The sequence below is a fragment of the Staurois parvus genome, unplaced genomic scaffold (genome assembly GCF_062004578.1).
Source record: "Staurois parvus isolate SC_StPar_1 unplaced genomic scaffold, SC_StPar_1.0 ptg000530l, whole genome shotgun sequence".
Classification (NCBI taxonomy): domain Eukaryota; kingdom Metazoa; phylum Chordata; class Amphibia; order Anura; family Ranidae; genus Staurois; species Staurois parvus.
In genome coordinates this window covers 8,816,177-8,842,500 of record NW_028318326.1, presented here as the reverse complement: position 1 = coordinate 8,842,500, position 26,324 = coordinate 8,816,177, and the positions used below count along the sequence as shown (strand labels likewise).

The 26,324-nt window shown below is 40.2% G+C and overlaps 2 protein-coding genes across 2 annotated transcripts in view; one reads left to right on the top strand and one right to left on the bottom strand.

The window, feature by feature from the left end:
• CDCA7 (cell division cycle associated 7) overlaps positions 1 to 4,962 on the top strand; it is a 24,762-nt gene extending 19,800 nt beyond the window's left edge. Inside the window, exons 7-10 of the mRNA XM_089690489.1 lie at positions 516 to 656; positions 2,022 to 2,171; positions 2,324 to 2,460; positions 2,547 to 4,962. Of these exons, the coding sequence (XP_089546615.1) occupies positions 516 to 656; positions 2,022 to 2,171; positions 2,324 to 2,460; positions 2,547 to 2,577 (459 nt within the window). The 3' untranslated portion in view covers positions 2,578 to 4,962. The remainder of the gene's footprint in view (positions 1 to 515; positions 657 to 2,021; positions 2,172 to 2,323; positions 2,461 to 2,546) is intronic.
• Positions 4,963 to 10,197: 5,235 nt separating this feature from the next.
• Positions 10,198 to 26,324, bottom strand: part of LOC149451620 (dynein axonemal heavy chain 11-like) — a 590,344-nt gene continuing 574,217 nt past the window's right edge. Inside the window, exons 69-71 of the mRNA XM_089690376.1 lie at positions 17,855 to 17,967; positions 13,952 to 14,092; positions 10,198 to 10,469 (exon numbers count right to left, since the gene is read on the bottom strand). Of these exons, the coding sequence (XP_089546502.1) occupies positions 10,222 to 10,469; positions 13,952 to 14,092; positions 17,855 to 17,967 (502 nt within the window). The 3' untranslated portion in view covers positions 10,198 to 10,221. The remainder of the gene's footprint in view (positions 10,470 to 13,951; positions 14,093 to 17,854; positions 17,968 to 26,324) is intronic.

The following is a 26,324-nucleotide window of genomic DNA, read 5'->3' as shown; positions in this document are numbered from 1 at the left end:
CCTACTATCACTGAATTGGAACCTCAAATATGACGAAGCATAAACGGCTCAGAAGAAATGCAGTTATAAATTGTTCTATACAACAGACCTATGTTAGATGTGTGTCGTTCTTTGATCATATCAGTATTTTAGAATTGGTAAGGTTTACTATCGGTGGCTTGTCTCTGCAAATTTCAGTCTTCCTGCCTGTTGTCCTCTATCCAGGGCATCACTGACCTGGAGCAAGTGAATATCAGGTGTTCTGATGCTTAACTGGCTACATGCTTGTTTCTGCTCATGTGACTACACAAGTGGTGAAGGAAGGGTGACAGCTGGCCTGAATCTTCCACCTTTTTTAAAAAATAAAAATTCAAGAGGTGCCCATGTTTCTCTCAACTGGTGAAAACCAATCCATGGTTAGATGGATGGTATAAATCTGAGATGGAGGAATCCATGTAAATCTTCTGATTATATCACATCAAGCAGCCTCTAAGAGACACTTTGTGAGTTTGTACTTTTTTTTTATTGACTTTCAGGATGAGAGTTATGTACCACGGGCCCGTCGGCAAAGTTCCTTGACTCTGCCACACATTGTAAGACCAGTGGATGACATCACAGAGGAGGAGCTGGATGCAATATGTTTCAATGTACGAGAGAAGGTCTACAATAGAGTGACTGTGAGTATCAATATTTTTGATAGGCTTGTTTCACAGTAACTGCAGTATTTTTGCTTTTTGAGAAAATTTTGTTTTTTACTTTCTGTAGACAGACCTATTTTAAGTGTTCCTAAACCCAGGACCCTGCATTCACTATCTGGTCTCCCACAGTACACAGTGCATGGAAATGCAATTATTTTAGTAAATCTAAACTTCTAAATGCCTTTTCCCATCAGCAGTTAGAGCAGTCTTGTGACATCTATCAGTGTCCATCTGAGCACTGGTTAAAGCTTGTAGGAGTTTTCATTCTCCTCACACTGTCCTATGAGGATGCATAACCCCTGACCCTCTGTCTGGACAGTGCTGTTTGGCCCTGTGCTGATCACATGCACTTTCCCAAAGAAAAAAAAAAAAACCTTTAGCAATACACACACAATTGAGCATGTGCAGAGTGACTCCAAGAGCTCTGTGCTATCAGTAGATGGATTGGGGACAGTAGAAGGGAAGGATCAGAGAAGACGGGATCAAACAGCCTTTTCACACAGTGTGGAGGATTAACCCCTTAGGTTACAGTGAGTATAACAAGCATGCTTTACTGCATATACAGACTGATTTTACTATTGTGGGTTTTAGTAACACTTTAAGATGCAATGGTATTGCAACCATTTTAATTTGGGGTTATTGCATGAATGGCTCTGCGCCATTGTACTTGTGTATACAACAGTGCTCACAGGTAGAGTGAATGAGCATTTGCAGAAAAAAAGTATAAAATCTGTGTTTGAGAGCACCACTGTCCGTATACAGAAGTTCAGCGGTGCACAACCATTCATGTTAATGAGAGGCTGTATGCTGCATCTGGGCAGAGGGAACACACTCGCACTGGGCAGCATGTTGAACGAGCTCAGAGGGCCTTTGTACATTTCAGCCGTTTGACAAAAACGTTTTTCTGAGCATCCACCTTATTATTGACCAGTTTGGCTAAAAAAAAAAAAAAAAATTAAATAAAGAATTAAGGTACTGGGCACCTAATAATATACCCAAAAATTTGCAGCTGAAATGTTAAAAGAAACACCTGCCCTTGGAGCCTATCATGTGTATCTTTTCAATTCCTGCAATCGTTTCATCAGCTGTAGTATATTTGCTGCTTTCTAGGTTGATACCTCCTGCATTGTCTTTTTTTTTTTTTTTTTTTTCATCTTTACAAGCTCAATTGTGTGCCCTGTTTTTTTGAAACCCTGTTGCCAATTTGTGCATTTCAATGTATTTGGTTTTATTTACCTGTAAAAGTGTCACTTAAAGCCTGAGAAGTTGTAAGCGTTCCCCACTCTTACTATAAATCAAAATTTGGATGGAGTTGGGCTTTAACTGCATGTGCTTTTATTTTAGGGTTCAACTTGCCATCAGTGCCGTCAAAAGACCATTGACACCAAAACCAGCTGCCGGAATCCTGAGTGCACAGGAGTGAGGGGCCAGTTCTGTGGGCCCTGCCTAAAGAACCGTTATGGAGAGGATGTGAGGACTGCATTGCTGGATCCAGTAAGTCAATTACCCATCTTTGCGTAGCAATGACATATGTACAACACTGAATAGCTAACAATATGCTAGATAATAGTTCTTGTGCCATAAAGTAACTGTTGGGATGTTTTTCACTTTGTAATCAAGTTCTGCAATTTTTTTTATTTTTTTAGGAGTGGAACTGCCCACCATGCAGAGGGATCTGTAACTGCAGTTTCTGTAGACAGCGTAATGGCCGTTGTGCCACTGGTGTGCTTGTTTACCTAGCGAAGTACCATGGTTATGACAACGTACATGCATATCTGAACAGGTATGGTATTTGTCAAGCTTGTAGATGCTCAAAAAATTCATACATTTGCCTGAGGTCATACTGAACTTTTTTTCCTATCTTTACAGCTTGAAACGTGAGCTGGAGCAGGAGGACTGAACACAGTATGGGTGATGACAGCAGAAAGCAAACTTCCTTGAAATTGATCCTCAATATCGGGTGTTTGTTCAGTTAGGAAGATTACCTATATGTCTCTGTTGTGAGACAATAAAACATTTTTTCCTTTTTAATGACTGTTGAGGGTCCGTGTGACAATGCTACCTGATAGCCCACCAAGCAAGATCTAATTACTAGATTCCCCCATCCACACACTCTGTGGATGCCGGAATCCTCCTTGCTGAGCTACTGTATTCCGATAGCAAGGAGACTTTCCTGCCACCAGAATACACTTGATCAGTGCTGCCGGATATAGAGGTTTTGTTTGATAAATTAATGGGTGTCTTTCAAATTGGAATACATGCTTAATCTTCAGAATAAGATTTAGAAAAACACTTTTGTCTACTGTATTATTGTATATAAGATGTATATAAGAAAAAGGCCACTTGACTTGAAAATGCATAGCTTTATATATTCATCTTGGCTAGCTAAGTTTTTATGATTTTGTTTTTCCTGCATTTGTCTTTCTTGCCTAGATTCAGCTTTTGCGCCTAGGATTCGTTCTGTTGTTTTGAGACAAATTGCCGGTTTTAAGCTATTTTTGTACATAAAAAGTTACCAGCAATATTTTATCTTGTGAGCATACATTTGAAAGAACATACAAAATTGCAGGGTTTTTGTAGTTTTTAATGCAAGGATTTATTAACGGTTATTTGGAAATCCATGCATCTCTACAACTTTTTTGTACAAACTGTTGTATATTTGTATATAGGCAGAGTTTCTCTTTAATACAGTATAAAAATACTGTAAAATTCCCTTACTGTGTAGTAAGACTATGCCCCTCCCCCTGCTCATTATTTAGTTTTTATTGAAGCTGTCTGACAACTGATCCACCTTGAAAATAGTTCAGTGTATACTTCACATAAACATACCTGTAATTTGATATTAAAAATGAAGCATATTGGAATGTCCGTGCATATGAGACACCATGAAATGAGAGCTGCAAAGATAAACCTATACTATAAGGTCTCGTTCACACGGGCGTACTAGAGCGTACAACTGTCAAATTGGGAGCAGCGGCTGTGTCTGTGCATCCACTGTGTCCCAAATAAAATGAACAGGCTTCCTGCACGGGGATGTATGGAATACCTGTAATCCCTGTGCAGGCAAACATTGGTTGTACATTATAGTTGTCTGTGTGAATGAGAGCTAAGGTTATTAAAGACCTTGGCACACCCTTGTCTGAAAACCAATTGCCTTTCATGCTAATCCTACAGCTTCAACACTTTGAGTTAGATATGTAAAAAGCATGTTGTCTGACTCGCTAATCATTCAGAGTTGGAGACTTAAGGTATTGAAACACCAGAAAGCCAGACACTTCGCATTTTTTACAAGTTTAATGGCAGCTTCCATAGTTTTCCCAGTTTTGTTTTTAAAGGCTGTCAACAAAAACTGATCCATCTGCATTTCATAGATATTGGCTGATTTATAGCATGCTCATGCATGGCTGTGCTTTTATAGTGTTATACTTACTGTGTCCCAGTAGTTATTTCTGCATTCATGCAGAAATCGGTTTTGTAAGGGCTGTAAAGAAATGTGTGTGGGGTGGGGGGTTTTTGTCTTTCCATACTATCTAAAGCTACAACCAGTTTTAGTTGGAGTGCTGCCATAGTGTCGTCCATTCAGATCAAATTGACATTGCATTTATGAAGGACCCATCCATCCTAGTTATACTTGTTACTAGTGATCTTGCGTTTCTCCTGTCACCAGTTGGAAAACCAATTACTTCTGTGTATAGGAAAGCATGTGACCTTCCATCGATGGAGCCTAGCAATTTGTTGCTAGACCCCTGCATTGTCACATGACAGGTTGTGATGTTGCCACTGACCTTAGTCTCAAAACAAAGGTGGTACATATGGGATTCCAATGCCAGCTGGAGTGGTGCAGGATCAATGGTAACCACAGGGAGTGGGGCCTTTAGAAATATTGTCACTATTCATCTGAGTAAAATGTTTGCCTTCATAGTAAAGTGGGATAACTATGATCCCAACTGGTAAATATAAGCTGTAAATGTATTTCTTGTGCAAGTTGCTGTTGCTTCTGAAGACTGAAAACGGACTAGCGCCTAACAGTTACAATGGTTCCAATAATTAGACCTCTGAACCGTGATTTTAACCAACTGTTATTTTTCAGTAATTTTAATAATGGTGGATGGTGACCCTGTAAGAGCACTGAGATCTTCTCATGGAATCTCTTATGTCGAATACACTGAAATATTGTATTTGGGTAGTCTCGGCCATTGATAGTGATTTGTTAATGAGCGCAAACTTTTAAGTTTTGTAATGTTAACATTTTTATACATGGTTAAATAAAGCATTCCTTTTTTTATATTTTGTATTGTAGCTTTATTTTATTTTTTTTTTGTAATGTCTGCCCAGGAAGAAGTCTTCCCTCCTAGGAATATCTCCACGAACAGCTACACGCATACTGTTTTTTTCTAAAGGTTTTGTCGTAATCTATTTTCAGACTACATAATTAAAATGGAGACAAAACACTTACAGCTGGCTATGATTTAGATGCAGGATGATATATAAAAGGCATATAATATTCAAGTTGTTTAGATAATCACAGTTCCTGCAGAGTTTGAGTCTTAGCTGCTGTTGTTTATGTCTGTGATTAAATTTTTTATATCTATCTATACAGCTGCATACAGAGGGTATTAAATGTGGAGACTGACAATTATTTGGAATTCTTATGAACTTTTTTATTCTGTAATTTACAGTGTTGTTACCTGTCCTGTGGTCAGGAAGGTGCACACTGTGTTGCAGTTATTCTAATGTGTGGTGTATGCTTAACTTGAAAATTGGCATTTATAATACAAATTTATTTTATTTTTTTTTTGCTTTTATTCTGGATTAGGAAATATAAATACACTAGCTGTAGGAATTCTTTATTTTAATGGCCCATTCACCCTTCTGTTCTTGCAATTTTTTTTTCTAAGTGCATGTATTAGTGTTTTATATGGTATTTCCTTTCTGGAGAAAAAGATGTAAACAAAAGTGGGTATAAAAATTAATAATTGAGGACCAGGCATATTCTGAAACTGTTTGCCTGTAAAAAATCTATTTGTTTTCTGGAAAGATGAGTAGAACTTCCAAACTAGAGAAAAAAATGGGTTGGTTTACATCACATGGTATTTGTGCAGCAGTTTTTCAAACACAATTCTTTTGGAAAAAATGCACTCTGTATGCGATGCTTTAAAAGTCCTTACGAGTTAGCTACACAGAAGGTCTGGTGCTAGAATTATTGCTCTCTCGTATACCTCCCATGTGTGGGGCGATCTCTGTTTACATGCATGCAGGACAAATGTGTGCCTTTTGTGCACGAAGATGGTGGAATGGGTGCTTTGAAAAAATTGCATTTATTTTTGCACTCTTAAGGAAAACAAAAATGTAATTCCTTTTATTGCTATCGCAATAAACATCCCTTGTGATAGCAAAATGCAGTGACGGTCCTCTTTACTAAGACAGCTGAGATCTATGTCATTAAGGTCAGGGAATGGCCTAGCCAGTCTCCAGACGTTAATCCTATAGAAAATTTATGGAGGGAGCTGAAACTGAGTTGCCAAGAAACCTTACAGATTTACAAAAGATCTGTAAAGAGTGGACCAAAATCCCTCCTGAGATGTGTGCACTCCTGGTAACCAACTACAAGATACATCTTACCTGTGTGCTTGCCAACAAGGGTTTCTCCACCAAGTGCCAAGTAATGTTTTGTTTGGGGATCAAATACTTTACTCCAGTGATCTGCAGCTCAATTTATAACATTTGTATTATGCGTTTTTTGGTTGATCTTCTGTCTCTATCATTTTAAAATACACCTAAGATAAAAATTAGACTCCTTCATTCTTTTGTAAGTGGGCAAATGTACAAAATCTGCAGGGGATCAAATAATTTCCCCCACTGTATATGATTGTTGGACAGGAGACTGTATTTTGGGTTCTTTGCAAGGGCTTAAATCTGAGACAGATTTAACTCCTCCCACCCAAAGAAAAACTAAGAATTCTGAAATTAGGAAGTGAAAAAGTTAGTGGTAGTTGGCCTCTAGTACTCAACCTAAGGCAGGGTCACCAGTAATTTTAAATTGATAACTGCCAAGCTATAGTCTGCTAGATACACTATATTGCCAAAAGTATTGAGACATCCCTTCAAATCATTGGATTCAGGTGTTTCAATCACCTCCATGGCCACAAGTGTATAAAATCAAGCACCTAGGCATGCAGACTGCTTCTACAAACATTTGTAAAAGAATGGGTCTCACCGAAGCTCCGTGAATTCAAGCGTGGTACTGTGATAGGTTTCCATCTGTGTAACAAGTCCATAAATGAAATTTCCTTGCTACTGAATATTCCATGGTCAACTGTTTGTGGTATTGTAACAAAGTGGAAGCAACTGGGAACAACTGCAACTTGGCCACGAAAAATGACAGACTGGGGTCAGTGTAAAGTGTGCAGAAGTTGAGCAGAGTCAATAGCTAAAGACCTCCAAACTTCATGTGGTCTTCAGATTAGCACAGCAACGGTGCACAGAGAGCGTCATGGAATGAGTTTCCATGGCCGAGCAGCTTACATCACCAAGTGCAATGCAAAGCATCGGATGTAGTGGTGTAAAGTACACTGCCACTGGACTCTAGTGCAGTGGAGATGTGTTCTCTGGAGTGATGTATCGCGCTTCTCTGTCTGGCAATCCAATGGATGTGTATGGCGGTTGCCAGGAGAATGGTACTTAGTGTAAAGTTTGGTGGAGGGGGGATTATGGTGTGGAGTTGTTTTTCTGGGGTTGGGCCTGGCCCCTTAGTTCCAGTGAAGGGAACTCTGTCAGTATACCAAGACATTTTGAACAATTTATGCTCCCAAGTTTGTGGATGGCCTTTTCCTGTTCCAACATGACTGCGCACCAGTGCAAAAAGCAAAGTCCATAAAGACATGGATGAGTGAGTTTGGGGTGGAGGAATTGTACTGGCCTTGTTAGTCATGACCTCAACCTGATAGAACACCTTTGGCCTGAATCAGCAGAGACAGCGAGCCAGGCTTTTCCCATCTGACATCTGTGCCTGACCTCACAAATGCACTTCTAGAAGAATGGTCAAACCTTCCCATAGACACACTCCTAAACCTTGTGGACAGCCTTCCCAGAAGAGTTGAAGGTGTTATAGCTGCAAAGGGTGGACCAACTCAATTTTGAACCCTGTGGACTAAGACTGGGAAGCCATTCAAGTTCTTGTGGTCCAATACTTTTGGCAATTTAGTGTATGTACACTGCTCAAAATAATTAAAGGAACTCTTTTTAATCAGTGTAGCATCAAGTCAATTAAACTCTTGGGATATTGATCTGGTCAGTTAAGTAGCAGAGGGGGTTGTTAATCAGTTTCAGCTGCTTTGGTGTTAATAAAATTAACAACAGGTGCACTAGATAGACAACAATGAGACGACCCCCAAAACAGGAATGGTTTTACAGGTGGAGGCCACTGACATTTATTCCTTATTTGCCTATTCTGACTTTTTTTTCACTAGTTTTGCATCTGGCTAGGGTCAGTGTCACTACTGGTAGCATGAGGCGATACCTGGACCCTACAGAGTTTGCACAGGCAGTCCAACTCCTCCAGGATGGCACATCAATATGTGCCATTGCTAGGTTTGCTGTGTCTCCCAGCAGTCTCAAGAGCATGGAGGAGATTCCAGGAGACAGGCACTTATTCTAGGAGAGCTGGACAGGGCTATAGAAGATCCTTAACCCATCAGCAGGACTGGTATCTTCTCTTGAGCAAGGAGGAACAGGATGAGCACTGCCAGAGCCCTACAAAATGACATCCAGCAGGCCACTGGTGTAAATGTCTCTGGAAAAGATGAAGGTTTTGGCTGCACTCCGGAGGTACGATGAAAAAAGTGAAGATAGTTTATTGTTCCATAAAAGGACACAAATAGCACCAGGACAATGTTAGCTGTGCTTAGTCATAACAAAGAATCAGAAGCGCTGTCTCTTATAAGCATTGATCAATTAAAGAAAACCTGCCTCAATCAGCACTCCTGTGTCCTGGAGATAAGCCTACCAATTACAATGTTGGAATACATAAAAACATTTAATCAAAAAAGGAAACTAAAAGAAAAAAAACATACATATGGATATCACCCCCAAAAAATATTTATACAGAGAAACCACAGTGTAAATATAAACATAGATACAATAATTACATATCCATCCAAAATAAAGTCCATACATATTCAGAGCGCCCAGTACATGGAAAGGAGTCCTACAAGGGTTGGCTAAACGTGAAACACGTTAACAGCCAGCATTGTCCTGGTGCTATTTGTATCCTTTTATGGACCAATAAACTATCTGCCATTTTTCATCGTACCTCCCTTGTGCGGCCAAAACCTTATTTTCAATGTGTACGTGGTGGCGAGCCAGGGTCTGCACCTGTTTTCGTTTTGATGTTGATTGTTTTACCAGAGCAGTATTTCTTTTCTTCAGTAAATGTCTCTGACCAAACAATCAGAAACAGACTTCATGAGGGTGGCCTGAGGGCCCGATGTCCTCTAGTGGGCCCTGTGCTCACTGTTTGGCACCGTAGAGCTCGATGGCATTTGCCATTGAACACCAGAATTGGCAGGTCTGCCACTGGCTCTCTGTGCTTTTCACAGATTAGAGTAGGTTCACCCTGAGCACATGTGACAGATGTGAAAGGGTCTGGAGAAGCTGTGGAGAATGTTGTGCTGCCTGTAACCTCGGTCAGCATGACCGTTTTGGCAGTGGGTCAGTGATGGTCTGGGGAGGCATATCCATGGAGGGACACACAGACCTTTACAGGCTAGACAATGGCATCCTGTCATTAGGTATCGGGATGAAATCCTTGGATCTATTGTCAGATCCTACGCTGGTGCAGTGGGTCCTGGGTTCCTCCTGGTGCAAATCAATGCCCGGCCTCATGTGGCGAGAGTATGCAGGCAGTTCCTGGAGGATGAAGGAATTGATACCATTGTATGGCCCCCACGCTCGCATGACTTAAATCCAATAGAACACCTCTGGGATATCATGTTTCAGTCCATCCGACGCTACCAGGTTGCACCTCAGACTGTCCAGGAATTCCGTGATGCCCTGGTCCAGATCTGGGAGGAAATACCCCAGCACACCAGTCGTCGTCTCATTAGGACCATGCCCCGACGTTGTCAGGCATGCATACAAGCGGGTGAGGGCCATACAAACTACTGCATACCATTTTGAGTTGCTGCAATGAAATTTCAGCAAAATGGACTAGCCTGCTGCATCTTTTTTTTCACTTTGATTTTCAGGGTGTCTGAGTTCAGTCCGCTGTAGGTTGATCATTTTCATATCCATCAAATGATGGGGCACCCTTACATTACTAACACATTACCCAATCCATATCAGTATAGATATACAGCATGAGATTTTTCTCCATTAAGATCTGATGTGTTTTCAAAATGTTCCTTTAATTCTTTTGAGCAGTGTATATACCATTGCCTTACAAGATGGTTCGGAAGAGATATATTGTAGCATGGGTCATAGGGGACATGTGCAAATGTATATGCATGATTTTAACAAAAAGTTGATGCAACCTTTAGACTTTATTTTACACACTTAACAGCAAAGCCACCCCAGCAAGAATCCATTTAGAAGGTCTCTCTTTGGTCTTCAGGTGAAATGACCACACATAGGTTGATCCTCTTATCTTTGTCTTGTAAACTGGGCATTCATACATGTTTCTTGTGTCCTGTCTGTCATTTGGAATTGCTCGAACAAAGATGACTGGCATGATAGGATTGGGAGCCTTTAGACGAGCTTCAGCAATGTGCCCTCCTTGAATATCCCAGTGTGCTCCTGTAAGTATAAAACACACAATCCAGTAAAAGCGAAAACAAACGAATTATGCCAACCATGGGGAACTGTCACACCTGCATAAACTACATGTTGTTTGTATTTGGGAATGTGATGAAAGGGGGTGTAAAGTTTGAGGTCCTTTTAATGATAGTCTGTTGGTCATGTTAGGATTGCACAGTAATGTATTTGAGCAACAGCTTCTGTCTATCCAGGAACCAAGCGCAATTCAGTTTCATGTTCCTAAACCACTCCACAGGATGTAGCTTTGTTGCAGAAAGACCATGATAAAATAGGGGTTGGGCAGCTACATGCACTTGGTTGTCAAAAATACACCTACAAGATACTCTCGGGGGGGCATAAGTGATAGAAAAAGATCTAGGGGTGTTTGCAGATCAGACTTGGCAAATCACATTCAAAGGGCAAATAATTAAATGATTAATTTTACTCCTTTACAAAACACTGATTCAGCCTTACTTCAAATATGCAATACAGTTTTGGTCATCAAAGATGCTGTTGCATTCAGTGATTGGCAAAAAGAATTAAGGGGGATGGAGGACCCCAGCTATGATGATTAGTTATTCTAGAAGTGGGGATATGATTACAATGTACAAATATATAAAAAGTAGCTCTAGTAACTGATAAACTGTTTACTTGAAGAGGACATGGGGCTATTATTTGAGGTTAGACTAAAGGAGGTTTAACATTAGATTGCAGAAAGGGTTCTCTACTGTTGGAGCAGAAAAAATCATTTGGAACACTCTTCCTCAAGAAGACTACCTGAGTGACAACTTCAAAAACCATTTCATGATCTCTTCCTTAGGAAGCACAATATACAGGGCTATGGGAATCGTTAGAGAATAAAAAAACAAACAAACACAGGTGCAGCTATGCTCTTTTTCTAACATTACAAAACTGTTATTCCTGTCATCCCCCTCTCTTCCAAACCAGTCTGGTATAGGAAACTGAAGATAATAAAAGGTCACCAGTGCTTTTTAACATCTATCAGTCTCTAACAGTATATCACTCAGGTGCTGCTAGCTTATCCAATCCTCATCATAGGAAAGGAACATTGAGCTTAGAAGTCATACCACGAGACCAACTGCACATCAGTCAGCACTCTTATGTTTGCGTCACAACGTCAAATGGTTAAAGGAATAGGTGCCTTCAATACATCTTCTACAGCAGTATAGAAAGGTAAATACAAATAGCGTGAAATGGGGATTAATAAGGATCAATTTAAATGACCTATTTCCCCACACTGCTGCACCAAATGCGGTCACAGTGGACAAATCTAATGAGGTGATGTGAGAGCACGGCATCATTTTTAAATAGTGGAGGAAAGTGTCTGGGGTTGTCCTCAGCAATTAGCTAGAGTCCATCTGCCACGTTTATAGGACAGAACCTACCTTCATTACATACTGTATTACAAACTTGTGATATTTATTATTTCATAATAATGGAACATTTCAGCCATGACAATGGGGATTACCTTTGTGCTCCTGAGAACATAAATGAAATCACAATCAATAGATCTCACTGATGAATGTGGACTTTGCTACTAAATCAGCTATATAATAATTTCCAAGATACACTGAGCACTGACTGTAGTCATGGACAATTGTATTCCACAAAGATATTTACTGTCTCTAGACCAAGCTTGTGTCATGAAATCTAAGCCTTGAGCTCTGCAAAAAATAAGGAAGTCTTAACCAGAACTGAAATCTCCAATATACTCACTTCTACTTTGTAGAAATACAATAGTTACATCTCTCGCCAGCCACTGTCACCTCTCTGGGTTGAGCAGTTTTTGGCCTCTTGATTGGCCAACGGGGGTTGACCTCAACCCGTGGATGTGCACAGGAGTCAGTCTTTGCGGCACAGCTGGAGTCTTCCAGGAATGCATATTGAGCTGTTCAGGTGCAGCTAAGTTTGCACATTCAATAGAAAACTGCAAGCAAGCAGGTGAGTGTGTATTATTGCAGAAGACATAGCATGTCTCTAATGCAACAGAGATCTGCCTGCTTGCAGTTTTCTAAGAGGTTTAGTTAAGTTTTTAGGTTTAAATTACTGAACTTGAAGACTGTCTAAATGCCTTCCCAAATATGACCGTATTATGTCAAAACTAAAACAATTTGCATTATGTCGTGTTCATTGTATTTCAGGGGTCTCCAAACTTTCTAAACAAAGAGCCAGTTTACTGTCCTTCAGAATGTAGGAGGGCTGGACTGTGGCAGCAGGAGTACAACAGGTCATGACGTTAATGGGAAAAAAATGGACACCATCTTTGTTACCATTGGGAGAAATTGTGCCCCATCGATGGTGTCAGTGAGAAGAATTGGGCCCCATCATTGGTGTCATGGGCCCTATTGTTGGTGTCATTGGGAGAAATTGTTTCCCATCAGTGGTGCCATTGAGATGAATTGTGTCCCATTGTTGGTGTCATTGAGATGAATTGTGCCCCTTATTTGGTATCAGTGGGGGGAATTATGCCATATTGTTGGTATCAGTGGATTAAATAGTGCCTCAAGGGCCAGATAAAAGCAAGCAAAGTGGTGTATTTCAAAGACTTTCTATGTTGGTGTGTAACCACTGTTGGGATGTGCGTGCATTTAAAAAGGATTAGTTGCAGAGCAAAATGCATGTTAGAGATTGTAAACTTCCATCTGAAGTTTCTCAAAGTCACAGGTTCTATGCTGGTTCTGTGGTACTGGAGTTGAACATTGGGCTTCATTGAGACTGATGTGACTGCCTAAGGCAGCAGTCGCACAAGTGTCCTTGGTATTGGCAGCATGGTAAAAACATCCATGTGAATAGTGCCTTAGAGCTAATAGTTCAGGAGCCAGATAGGTAGCCTCTAGCAGGGGCAATGTTGAGTGGTTTTGAAATTCCCTTTAAAGGATAAGTCCTTTTGAAAAGACAAATTATAAATGCACATTTTTGGCAGATAAATATGTGCATTTAATAATAATTTTTTTAGGGGCCTGGAAAGCATTGCACGCAGCATTGCATTGCAGTGTAAGGCTCCTGCACACTGTCCATGTAACTGTCTGCCCATACCTCTGATACAGGCAGTTACTGAACGACAGTAAGATCAATGAACTACCTAGAGTGCTCCCTGCTAGCTCATGGAGAACTACAAGCTGTCAGCCACGAAAGCTTACAGTACTTGTAGTTAATTAATTCACAGAACTCAGTAAATGAATGACACGACCATGTGGGCGGAGCCCTGAATGACCGTGGTCTTTTCAAATTGTGACATTGGATGTGGAGAGAAGATCCCTGGCTGGCTGTTGCAGAGGGGGGGGGATCGGAGGGGGGCAGGCAGATGCCTAAATATGGATGTAATGTAACAAGTTTACAAAGGTAAACCTATCCTTTAATGATCTGAATGAACTACAATTACCCTGCACCTTGTAGTGACCAAACTGGAACAGTGGCACAGCAAGCTGGAGCTTGATACATAGAGACGGCCTTGCACCTACCTTCTAAGTACAGTCCATGTATGTACGCTCCTTCTCTAGCAGGCTGGGAGAATTCCTCCTTATATTTCTTCATTACATCCACTGTAAGATGCATTTTATCTAGGGGCCATTCATTTTTCCGAGCTAAACTTTGCATGACAGCTGCAAGAATTGTTTTTAGTTGAATAACATCATTCTCAATTTGGTTCTTTTTACAATCACTCAGCATCTGTAACCACACAGCTAAACACCACTTTGGAAGATATGATATTCACATAAATGTATGTTTCCTAGTTGGATAAATGGCACGAGTGAAATAAAGCAGTATAGTAGTAAATGAGCTCATTTCCAGCATGCATACAATTCATTATGCAATCTAAATGTAACTGAGGCAGTCCAACTAAAGAAATCTTCAGAATTCTTTAAGCACTTCCTCTTGAATCATTATTTAGGAAATATACTGTATATACATACACACACATATAATATATATATATTTATATAAAGCAGTACAGTGGTGTGCTAGGTTGTGGGTTGGTAGCACTTGAAAAGTCACAGCTAGCCCAACACACTTCACCTAGAGGTAGATAGCTTGTAGTTCTTCAGCGTTATACGTTATTTAGCAAGGTAACTTTGGATGCAGGAACTTTTGGAACCATCAAAAGCTGTACATGAAAACCACACAAACTCGGTTATCATAGCAAATGTTTTCTGTACTGAAAATTTAAAATTGACAATTTGCCCTTACTAGATTCTAAAATAAACTCTGATCACTAAAGTTAGTCAACCACGATACATATGACTAACGCTGAATCTAACCCCAAGAATATAACTCTTCACCTAACCCAACTCTAACTATTTTTGAGGCTAATTCTTAACCTAACCAATAACTGGACCCCAAACCTAATAACTGATAAGAATGATGAAATAGTACCCTGACAATCAAAGGGGAAAGACACAAAGGATGTAATCCCCTGCACCCCAAACCCCAGCACTGAGGGTCTAATTGGAGCTGTCATAGACCATTCAATTGTCATGGGGCCAACCAGCAATTTAGGTCCAATGCTATGTGGCTGTTAATATTCATACAAGTAGCAATAAAAATATTTTGCAAATAATTAAAATAAATGCATACAGTATGTAGGGTTTACCTTCAGTGAAAACTGAATGTCCAAATGATCCCTAGATCCAGAGATACAATATATTGCCAAAAGTATTGGGACATCCCTCCAAATCATTGGACTCAGGTGTTCCAATCACCTCCATGGCCACAAGTGTAAAAAAAACAAAAGCACCTAGGCATGCAGACTGCTTCTACAAACATTTGTGAAAGAATGGGTTGCTCTCAGAAGCTCAGTGAATTCAAGCGTGATACCGTGATAGGTTGCCACTTGTGCAATACGTCCATCTGTGAAATGTCCTTGCTACTAAATATTCCACGGTCAACTGTAAGGCCTCTTTCACATGGAAGTTCTGATCGGGTCTACCTGCTGGTTTTCAAGTGGACACAATCCAATTCCCCTTCTGTCCATTGGATCAGGTCAGATGGAAACAGACAGGCGGTTTCTTTTCATTCAAACACCCACTGAGGAGAGCGAGCTGCTCTGTGTCTTCTCTGCAGCAGCGGAGCAGACACAGATCTGTGGGGTCTTAGTGGGGATCAGCCGAGAGAACCCCCCGCTGAGCAAGCGGATCCTCTAAACGGGCCGCAAATGTGAAAGGAACCTTAGTGGTATTATAACAAAGTGGAAGCAACTGGGAACAACAGAAACTCAGCCACAAAGTAGAGGGCCACGTAAAATGACAGAGCGGGGTCAGCACATGCTGAAGTGCACAGTGCGTAGAAGTCATACGTTAGACGTTAGCATATCAAGACATTTTCATGCTCCCAACTTTGTGAAAACAGTTTGGGGATGGCCCTTTCCTGTTCCAACATGACTGCGCACTAGTGCACAAAGCAAGGTCCATAAAGACATGGATGAGCGAGTTTGTGCAGGCCAGTCAAGTTCCTCCAACCTAGAGTCCTGACCTCAACCTGATAGAACACCTTTGAGATGAATTAGAGCGGAGACTGCAAGCCAGGCCTTCTCATCCGGCATCAGTGCCTGACCTCACAAATGCGCTTCTGGAAGAATGGTCAAACATTCCCATAGACACACTCCTAAACCTTGTGGACAGCCTTCCCAGAAGAGTTGAAGCTGTTATAGCTGCAAAGGGTGGGCCAACGCAATATTGAACCCTACAGTCTAAGACTGGGATGCTGTTAACGTTCATGTGCATGTAAAGGCAGGCATCCCAATACTTTTGGCAATATAGCATATGTGCAGCTGAAGTTTTATGTAAATTACAATGTGAACTTCAAGCTTTACTTCTCCCTCCCATTTTCTGAGGCTCCTTGTTCTTTAATATGGTGAGCAGCACCAATAACTAAAAGGGGGGTCCAGGAGACACGAGAAGTGGGGCAAACTGTTTACAGGAAAAGTCAAGATTTGGTTAAAGATTCTGGATCTACTGAACGTTTTGAAATACAGTTTCAACTATAAGCACCTCTACTCATGCATTTTTACTGGACAATAACAATGTGCAGGAAGCATAAAGGGGCAGATAAGCTCAAAAGTGCAGAAGTTTTGCAGAAAGAAGCTTCAGCCATAATGTGCCATAGTTTGGAGCCTGCTGCAAGTATTTGTAGGTGCCTGCGCTTCATTTGCTGTGTTTTTAAATGACATAATAATCTCGTTAACACATAATTCAGAATTTCACAGTTTCATATTTGTGCTCCATTTACAGTATATACCTACCTTACATTTATTTTGCTGTAGGCGTTCCTTTTTGCACAATTCAACATCCCTAGCAAATTTTCATAACAGTGCTGACCGATATGATAGGTAACTATAGTTAAGTGGCTGCTGATTTCCTGGTCACATCCCCTCTCCTGAGCCTGCTGGCTAGTCAATGGAGCATCTTCGGATCAATGAGCTCATCACTCTGCTCTCCCCTAAATTTTAGAGTGCTTGTACTCTGGTGTTCAGTAGCACTTTTCTGACACATGGGGCTGTGCCTTGATTTTGTTCTGAGTAGAGCTTACTGGAGTTTTTTTGAAAGAGGTCCATAATAAAAAAACAACAGTCTTCAAAAAATAAAAACATAGAAAAAAATTACAAAAGTACCCATAACATGGCAGTAGGAGTAGGGCACGCAGGACCTTATACCAGTAGAATGTGGTTTTAAAATGTGATCAATGCAAAGCTGAATTAGAGAACACATTTTTTATATATGTCTGAACTTCAGTTTTAGGAAAAATGTTCTATTCTCCTCACCCCCAGCCTTTTACCTTTCCCTGTACCCACTGCCTTTTATCAATTACATTTTATTTTAAAGCTCTCATGTGAAACTCGCTGAAAAATTCAATGTCAGGGTTGTTTTTAGTACAATATACTGTATATTGAAAATACTCTTGTATTTGTCTAACAATATGACTTTTTGTTTTACACTTTAACTGAAGGTATATATTAGGGAAAATTTAAGCTTTTGCATTTTTCTGGAGTTCTTACAAAGTAAATTTTGTTAAAAATTCAATTCAGTATTTTATTTGTCTTAAAAACAAAACCACTTGTGCATAAAATTTCATTATTACAGAAGTTCAGCTCTGTTCCATCCCCTTAATTGTCATATCTAATATCCTGGAGTACAATAAAATATGTATCCATCACTTGATAAATATATTCTAAAATGGCAAACTTGCATTCAAGTATGATAAACGTGTAGGGAAATAATTGTTTATGGCGCACAGTTTAAGCTGTTCTAGTAATCATGTTGAAAAATACAATATTTATTCATTAGATCAAATTTAATGAGGCCTCCTGGCAGTAATTATAAAAATTACTGTAGCAGTAAATTACTAATGAGTTGTGATGTGCTCCCTACCTGTGAGGAAGGACTGGGGGTTGAAGAAGCCTGATATCCAGACGACACTTGGGAGACAGAGATCTTGAGTCCAGGAGTCAAGTTCCCGACAACGCAAAAGCAGATCGCTATACCTAGAGAGTAAGTGAAAGTTGAATGTATTTCCACAACAGCTTAAGACCTTCAGGATAATTTTCTTCATAAATATATACATATATATATACACACACACACAGTGCTCAGCATAAATGAGTACACCCCAACAGATTTGTCAGTAAACCTTTAATTTTCTATGAAACACTATACTACAAAATACTCCCACAAATATGGACCATTGATTGCAAATAGTATTTGTTAAAAAAGTATTTTTCCTAACAAATTCATTCAAAACCATGTTGCAAAAATGAATACACCTCAATGAAAGTCTTAGGTTCCTAATTCAACTACAGGTGGGTCTAATTATTCATTAAACAGGTGTCCAGCAGACAGTTGATTATAAAAGGGCGTTACTTTACAAAGAAAACCCCTTCCCATTTTATGCTGTCAGGTGAAGGCTACAAGAAGATCAGCAAAGCTTTACTTATCAGTCAGAATACTGTAGCAAAAGTGATACAAAACTTTTACAAAGATTGAACTGCAACCATCTCACAAAGACGTCCAGGCCTCCATGGCAGTTAGCACCTCAACTGGAGCATCTTCTGATGAAAAGGGTTGAAGAAAATGGCATGCAAGTTCCTTGCAGTTAGCTAAAGAAGTAGAAAGACAAATTTTTGATTGTTTGACGCAATACGGCATGCACTGCAGAGGAATGGCTTGCATGGGTGTCGTCCACGAAGGAAGCCTCTCCTAAAGCCCATGCACAAAAAAAGCCTGCCTAGAATTTGCCAGGGCCCATGTTGAAAAAGAAGAAGAATACTGGGACTCTGTACTCTGGCTTCAAAACTGTATGCCGTCACAAAGGTGAGGAGTACAAAGAAAAATGCATGGTGCATACAGTGAAACATGGTGGTGGCAGTGTCCTTCTGTGGGGCTGCATGAGTGCTGCTGGTGTCGGGGAGCTGCATTTCATTGATGGTATCATGAATTCACAGATGTACTGCGTTATATTGAAATAGAAGATGCTTCCATCATTCCGTGCCCTTGGTCCTCGTGCATTTTTCCAACATGACAATGATCCAAACCACACATCTAAGGCCACTGTTACATTTCTGAAGAAGAACGGAGTGAAAGTGAGTCAATGGCCAAGTATGTCTCCTGATCTGAACCTAATTGAGCACCTATAGGGGATTCTGAAGAGAGTTGAGCATCACTCTCCATTCAGCATCCAGGCTCTAAAAGAGGTCGTTCTTGAAGAATGGAAAAAGATAGATGTTGCAACATGTCGCCAACTTGTTCATTCCATGCCTAGAAGACTTGGTCTTGTCCTTACAAATCATGGAGGTCATTCAAAATACTAGATGTAGTAGTTTTTGTTGTAGGGTGTATTCATTAGTGCATTAACTAATTTGAGTAAAATTGAAGATTTTGTAATCTAAGCTATATTATTAACCTTACTTTCATGTAATGAGCTAAAGAAATGTTCTATAAAACTCAATTTTGTCAAAATTTTGGAAATCGTTCCTGTGTTCAATGAGATATTGATTAACCACTTGCCCTCCTGAGGATTTACCCCTCTTCCTGACCAGGCCGTTTTTTGCGTTATGGCGCTGCGTTACTTTAACTGACAATAGTGCAGTCATGCAACGCTGCACCCAAATTAAATGTATGTCCTTATTTTCCCACGAATTGAGATTCCTTTTGGTGGCATTTTATTTTTTGCGCTATAAAAAAAAGCCCGAAACGTTTGAGAAAAAAACAACATTTTAAAAATAAAATTTTGTCATAAATTTAGGCCAAAATGTATTCTGTCTGTACATGTCTTTGCTAACAAAAACCCCAATACATGTAAATTAATTGGTTTATGTGAAAGTTACAGCGTTTTCAAATGGCGGTGGGACTTTTTACTAGTAATGGCAGTGATCAACGACTTATAGCAAGACTGCGGTGGACATACTGACACTGGGGAGAACTGACTTGGTGTCACTGACATCCTCAGTGACACCAATACAGTGATCAGTGCTGCCCGGAAATGCAAAATCACGCATATATACGTGATTTTGCGCACACGTGCCGCCCTGTAGCAGTATTTCTGCTATAGGGCGGTCGGGAAGCAGTTAAAGGATAAGTTCACCTTTTGGACAAAAATAATAAATGCACATTTTTTTCAGGTAAAAAAATGTGCATTTATTATTTTTGTCCAAAGGAGCCTGGAAACATTGGACCAGCGATCAGTAGATCACTGATGCCATGCAGGTCTCCTGCAGACCTGCCAGCATATCTGCTTGCCATACAGGATGTACTGTCAAGCTGATATACTGACAGGAAGCTTCAATGGACTACCATCCGGTTCATTGAAAACTACAAGCCAACAGCCACTAAGGCTGTCGGGACTTGTAGGCACTCATTCACAGAACACTGTGAATGAGTGATACAGCCGTGTGGGCAGAGCCCCGCACAGCCGCGCTGTTTTCAAATCTGAGAGATAGTACTATCTGTCAGAGGGAGGGGGAGCGGCAGGCGCGCCTGTGGCTATGGGAACATGTTATGTGTTCCACCCTAAAAATGGGTGGAACACGTAACATGTTCCGAAGGTGAACTTATCCTTTAAAATCTTACTTTTAAAATCTTACTTATCCTTTAAAATCTTTCTTTTCAAAAGAGGTGTACTCATCTATGCTGAACACCGTCCATACACACACACACACACACACCTGTGCAATAATACATATATTAATTGTTTATTTTTATCAATTTACAAAATGCAATGTGAGTGAACAGAGGAAAAATTTAAATAAAATCAATATTTGGCGTGCCTACCCTTTGGCTTCAAAACAACATCAATTCTTACACTTGCACAAAGTTAGAGATTTTGTAGGATTAGAGTCACGTTATATGATTAATGATCATCAAATTCATATGTAGGTTGAAACACAGTCATTAACTGAAACAGCTGTGTAGGAGGCTTGGTGAGGAACAGCCATACTCTGCTAGTAAGGTGAGGCTGTGGAAGACAGTTTAATGTCACAGGCCGTCACTCACCATGGAAAGTCTGCGCACAGCAACAAGACATAAGGTAGTTATACTGCATCAGCAAGGTCTCACCCAAGCAAAGATTTCCATGCAGATTGGGGTTTCAAGATGTGCTGTTCAAGCTTTTTTGAAGAAGCATGAAGAACTGGGCAATATCTGGGCCATACCTCTGACATGGAAACAAGGCTAAGTGACTCAACTATGCACGAAAACATAGGAACTGGGGTGCATAAAAATGGCAGCAAGTACTATGGATTGAATAATGGAATGTGGAAATGTTAAATAATTGGCTGTATGACAAGGCAGTTCACAGAAGGGCTGGAGAGTGATACCATAAAGAGGTACAATAATGAACTACCTTGCAAGTTTGAGGCTACATTTCTGCAAATGCAGTTGAATATTTGGTTAGGATCAATGGTGTCCTCAATGCTGAGAAATACAGGTAGATACTTATCCATCATTCCATACCATTAGCGAGGTGCATGACTGGCCCCAAATGTATCATTATTCTCTAAAAATAATCCTTACATATCCAGTACTTAATGGCTCTGTAATCTATTTTTCATTAAATCTTTTCTGTGTTTTTCTGCCTTCTTGTTCTTTCGAGGCCCCCCTTCTCTCTTAATTCTGTTTGTTTGAAACAAGTAGTGCATGTTAGTTGCAGTCATGTGCACATCTTTGTGCACACTACAAATCCCATAGTCCATACTCGTTAGACCAGCTCGGGAGTATGCAAGAGAGGGTGGCTAAGTTCCTATATACAGTGGGACCCTGCACAATGAACAAAGTCATACTCCAACAGGAAGACAGATAATAGCAAAAAAAAAAGAAGGAATTTGGAGATTCGAAGAAGGATAAGTTAAGAGAGTATACTTAAATAGAATTTTAGTTTAGCTTAACTTTAAGTTTCAATTTACAAAAAAGTGCTACATCCTACCTGTACCTTGATGAGTTTTCATATCAGCTACAAAGTGGTCTCCACTTCACCCCAATATTGTAAAACAAATAAATAACAGCATGGGTCCCTATCCAGCAGTGGGCCAAATTTCCATCCAGGATCCATGGTACAATATACCATGAAGGGGATATTCACGACAACTACCTTTAAGCTTTATTGTAAGCTTACCAGTAGGTACAAGTTTTAAGTGGTTGTTTACCACCACCGTAAGGGTCACAGTTCCAATTTTCTGGACCCAGGCACAGTTGTAAAGGTTATAGCACAGTTCTCACACAGCCTTGGGACCAATGTATAGGTATGCAGGTAACTGAACAGGTACCACTCAGTCTTTGGTCCCAAGTACATTTATAGCAGAACAACACTAAGACATACAGTATATATAGTTTTACACTTAGCAGAACAGGACCCACTTAGGCTTGGGACCCAGGAGCAGTTATAGGAGTTGCAGTATAAAACCCATTTAGTCTTAAGCACAAGGTGCATTTATAAAGTAGGCAAAGGCCAGATTTAAGTGCCAGATGTACCTCTGTACGTACATATGATCACTGTGCACTTACATAAGTGTACACACACCTGGGTTACATGCTTCCTGCACCACATTCAAAATGCACTGGGTGTGCGTTCTGCTGTGGGTGTCAATGTAATTCCAATAACACCCCGAATGCAGATTACAAACGCAGTGTGTTTGCCTTCACTGGATCACATGGTACTGTAATACTATGCAATCTAGTTACATCGTGTTTTTAAAAGTAGATCAGGCACTACTTTTGGTGCCATCCAGTGTGATTTTAGCCCATTCAAATGAATGGACTGAAAAACATATCACACTGAATTGCACAGGAATGCATTTCTGGTGTGAACTGGCTTATAGGTTTACCAAAATCATTTAAGTAAATTTTGGCAGGATTATATATCTTCCAGCTTACATACATAAATAGTGTTGTGCTAACTCATAAATACATAATAGTGCATAAAAAGTTCAAAAGTGATAGTTCAATCAAAATATGAAATATGAATTCAAAAAATTATTTTCCTATAATTTTTTCTAATTTATATTTCATATTTTGATTCAACTATCACATTTGAACTTTTTATGGACTATTATGTATATATGAGTTAGAGCAACACTATATATACTGTATATGTTTTATGTTTTAAGTGTGGGATCACCTTTTAAGTGTTATTGCAGTGGCTCTATTTTATTAGCTCATTCACAAGTTTGATAGCACACATTGTTTTATTTTATTTTATTTCCTCCAGTTTAATTCTTCTGTAAAGTGGATACATTTCAGAGTTCACTTCACTTTCCTATGATATGGTGTTCTGGTGAGGTTTTCATAAATTTTTCAATAAAGTAAATCTAAACCCTGAATGACATTTAGTAATCTTTTAATAAAATAGGGTTCATCTTCAGAATTTCATCTTAGTGCTACTGATCTCTTTCCAGCCTTTTCTTTTCTGCATGTGCAGCATAAGGTGCACATCATTGCTCTGTGTTCTGCACCACCATCCTGATGGGGACATTGATTGACAATGCCTATGTATAGTAATATGTGTTGGCACTGTTGCCTGTAGTCTCCACCAGGGTGTGGGTAACAACATAGAAACACAATCTGGAGAGCTGCCACACTTTGAAATACTCCCAAACCCCAAAACAAAAATGTTTTATGCCGCACCTTACTAGTTTTTTTGGTTTGTTTAATATATTTTTATTATAGAAGTTATAGAAGGTTTACAGATGACAAAGCAGTGCAAGAATGATTTGAAAGCTACAAAAAACAACTGGATAATCCAAGCGGTACAGAATATTTGACAAAGCTAGTCAAAGGCAATATCATATCCGTAGCGACAATCAAAAGACTTCTTTTAAAGAACCTTAGAAGCATAATAATGCCTACGGGCACTCAACAATTAGAACTTTTGTATGAACTAAAACGGAACAAGCGAGAGAAAGGAGGAAGATAAAGGAGAAAAGAGAAACAAAGGATGGAGAAGAGGGAGGGGTAAGGAACAGATGACAATGGTGAGCATACAGTTTAAGATGGTGAAATGATCCCTGGTTGCTGTTCCAATGTGTGAGAGTAGGAGATGTCTAAATACTAAACAGTAGTTTTAAACTCGAACCAACAGGCCCATATCTTGGTGTGCCACCCAGGTGTTAAAATGGTAGTAAACGCCGGATTATTATTTTTACTTACAGGTAAGCTTATAATAAAGCTTACCTGTAGGTAAAATGAATATCTCCTAAATGTCTTTTGACAGCCGGCGTATGCACTTTGAAGGAACGGCATAGCCGTGCCGTTCCTTTAGAGCACTGTGCCGTGGACTTCTGCTCGCATGCGTGGGAGTGATGCCATCGTGGCTCGGCCAGTCAGACGGTCAGAGCTTGTGAACCCAAAAGGAAGACCAGGTGAAGATAGAAGCTTCTGCAGCAGTGACAGCGTGCCGCTGGAGGGCTCCATTTTAAAGTAAGTCCTTCATAATGTGCTAGGATGCAATGTAATTATGACACGTGCAGTTTACTAGCGCTTTTAAATGTGTGCAAATTTCTCCATGAGACAGATGGCATCAATCTTACGAAGCCATTGGGGAATAGAAGGAACTGTGGTTTACCCCCAGAATGCAAGGATAAGAGATTTGGCTGTATTTAGTATGTGCAGAGTGATAGCCCATTTATATCAGCCAGTTGGTTTGGTTGTACAATGAAAGAGCACAATCCGCAGGTTGGATTCAATCACAGAACTTTGTATTATAGCTGTTAACCGTAACAACTCACTGGATACGTGGGCAATGCCACCATATGTGGGTATGGGATGCTTTCTCCCCACATTCTCTCCAGCATAGAGAGGAGTAGGTGGGTAACATTGCCCTTAATTTTAGTGGCATTTAATGCCATCCCGCTAACTTACTAGTTGTTAGATATGGTGGCTGCACTGATTTTTATTTTTCATCAAGTACAGAGAATTGCTGTTTATCTTGGCAGAAATGCAGTGTTCTTGTCACTTCCTGTGAGCTGAATGAAATCACAAACATCGTATCTTCCTTCAAAGATACCTCTTGTAAACTACTAATTCCCCCAGCCCCCATGCATGGAAGATGAAGTGTACAGCAGAGCAGAGGCAGCACAGTACTAGATGGAAGGTAGGTACGGGAGCTGTCAGAGTTAACTTTCTGAGTTAACATTAACAAGCTGGTGACTGGTTGCTACGTCCACCCAGTATCCTAGCAACCAATCTCCTGCTGATTAACTGGAAAGGCTAACTGAAGCAGTTCCCGCTCCCACCCTCTATCCAGTACAATGCTGCCTCCCGCCCTCTACTCTGCAATGAAGATGAAAACGGTGGAGGCTGGGGGGAAGGACCAGCAAAGCAGGTCTGTGTTTGTGATCTACCAGTCGGCTGCCTGTGGTCAGTGGGTAGATTGTGATCGATGGCTTGCCAAACCTCGCTCTAAAGCCTAGGGGCTGAACCAAGTTGTCAAGTGGGGAGCTTTCTCCACAAGAATTCTCAGATCGTTAGGCTCCTGAGCATCAGTTTCGAACTTATATATTATGATTGGCTGTCCAAAGATTGAATACTGCTAGGTGAAAGTACCGTATATGTTTATCTGAGTCCTCAATAAATCAGTTTCCTATTTATACTATTACAGTCCTTCATACTAGACTCTTCCAGAGAGCATGAACTCTATTAGTACCCAAAAGAACAAGAAATGCCAATCACTGAAGGGCAGACTTTTATTGCTTTATAAAAAGGCACAAGGGATATATTATGCCCAAGTTCTTTGATATGTAGTACCCCCTGCGCTATTATAACATTAAAATGCTAAGCAGCCAGCACTTAAGTGCCACAACCCAGACACCAAACACAGTCAGAAAATGGAAAACATAAAACAGTGCAGCGCTACAAATGAACATATGATATATGCTAATCCAATATATCTCATCCCTTATAAAAATATAGTACTGTGGTCACTCCCAGTAACATTTACAATACTAAGTCCTTGAGTGTCCTAATAAGTGAAACACAACAAATCTTCATGCAGGTGCTCCAAACTAAGTGTGAATCCACAGTGACAGGGGTGCCCCCTCACCTTCCTGCCCAGGCCCCTCAGGACCAATGAGCTAAAAGTGCCTCTTTTTGCTCCTCCAAAACTGTGGAATCCTCCTCAACAATAGTGGTGGGACTCTCCTCCTCTGGTAGATAATACCTCCCGGTACTAGGACAGGTGCCTCTCCATAAACATCCCCAGTAAAGCAAAAAGATCCAACATAGTGTAAAACCGTTTAACTTTATTGCAAACCACACTACAGTTGTCTACTCACATTTATGCAGCTAATCATCAGCGTTTTGCTACACCACACCATAGGTGTACTGTCTGTGTGCACGTGACTTCCTCAGGATATCC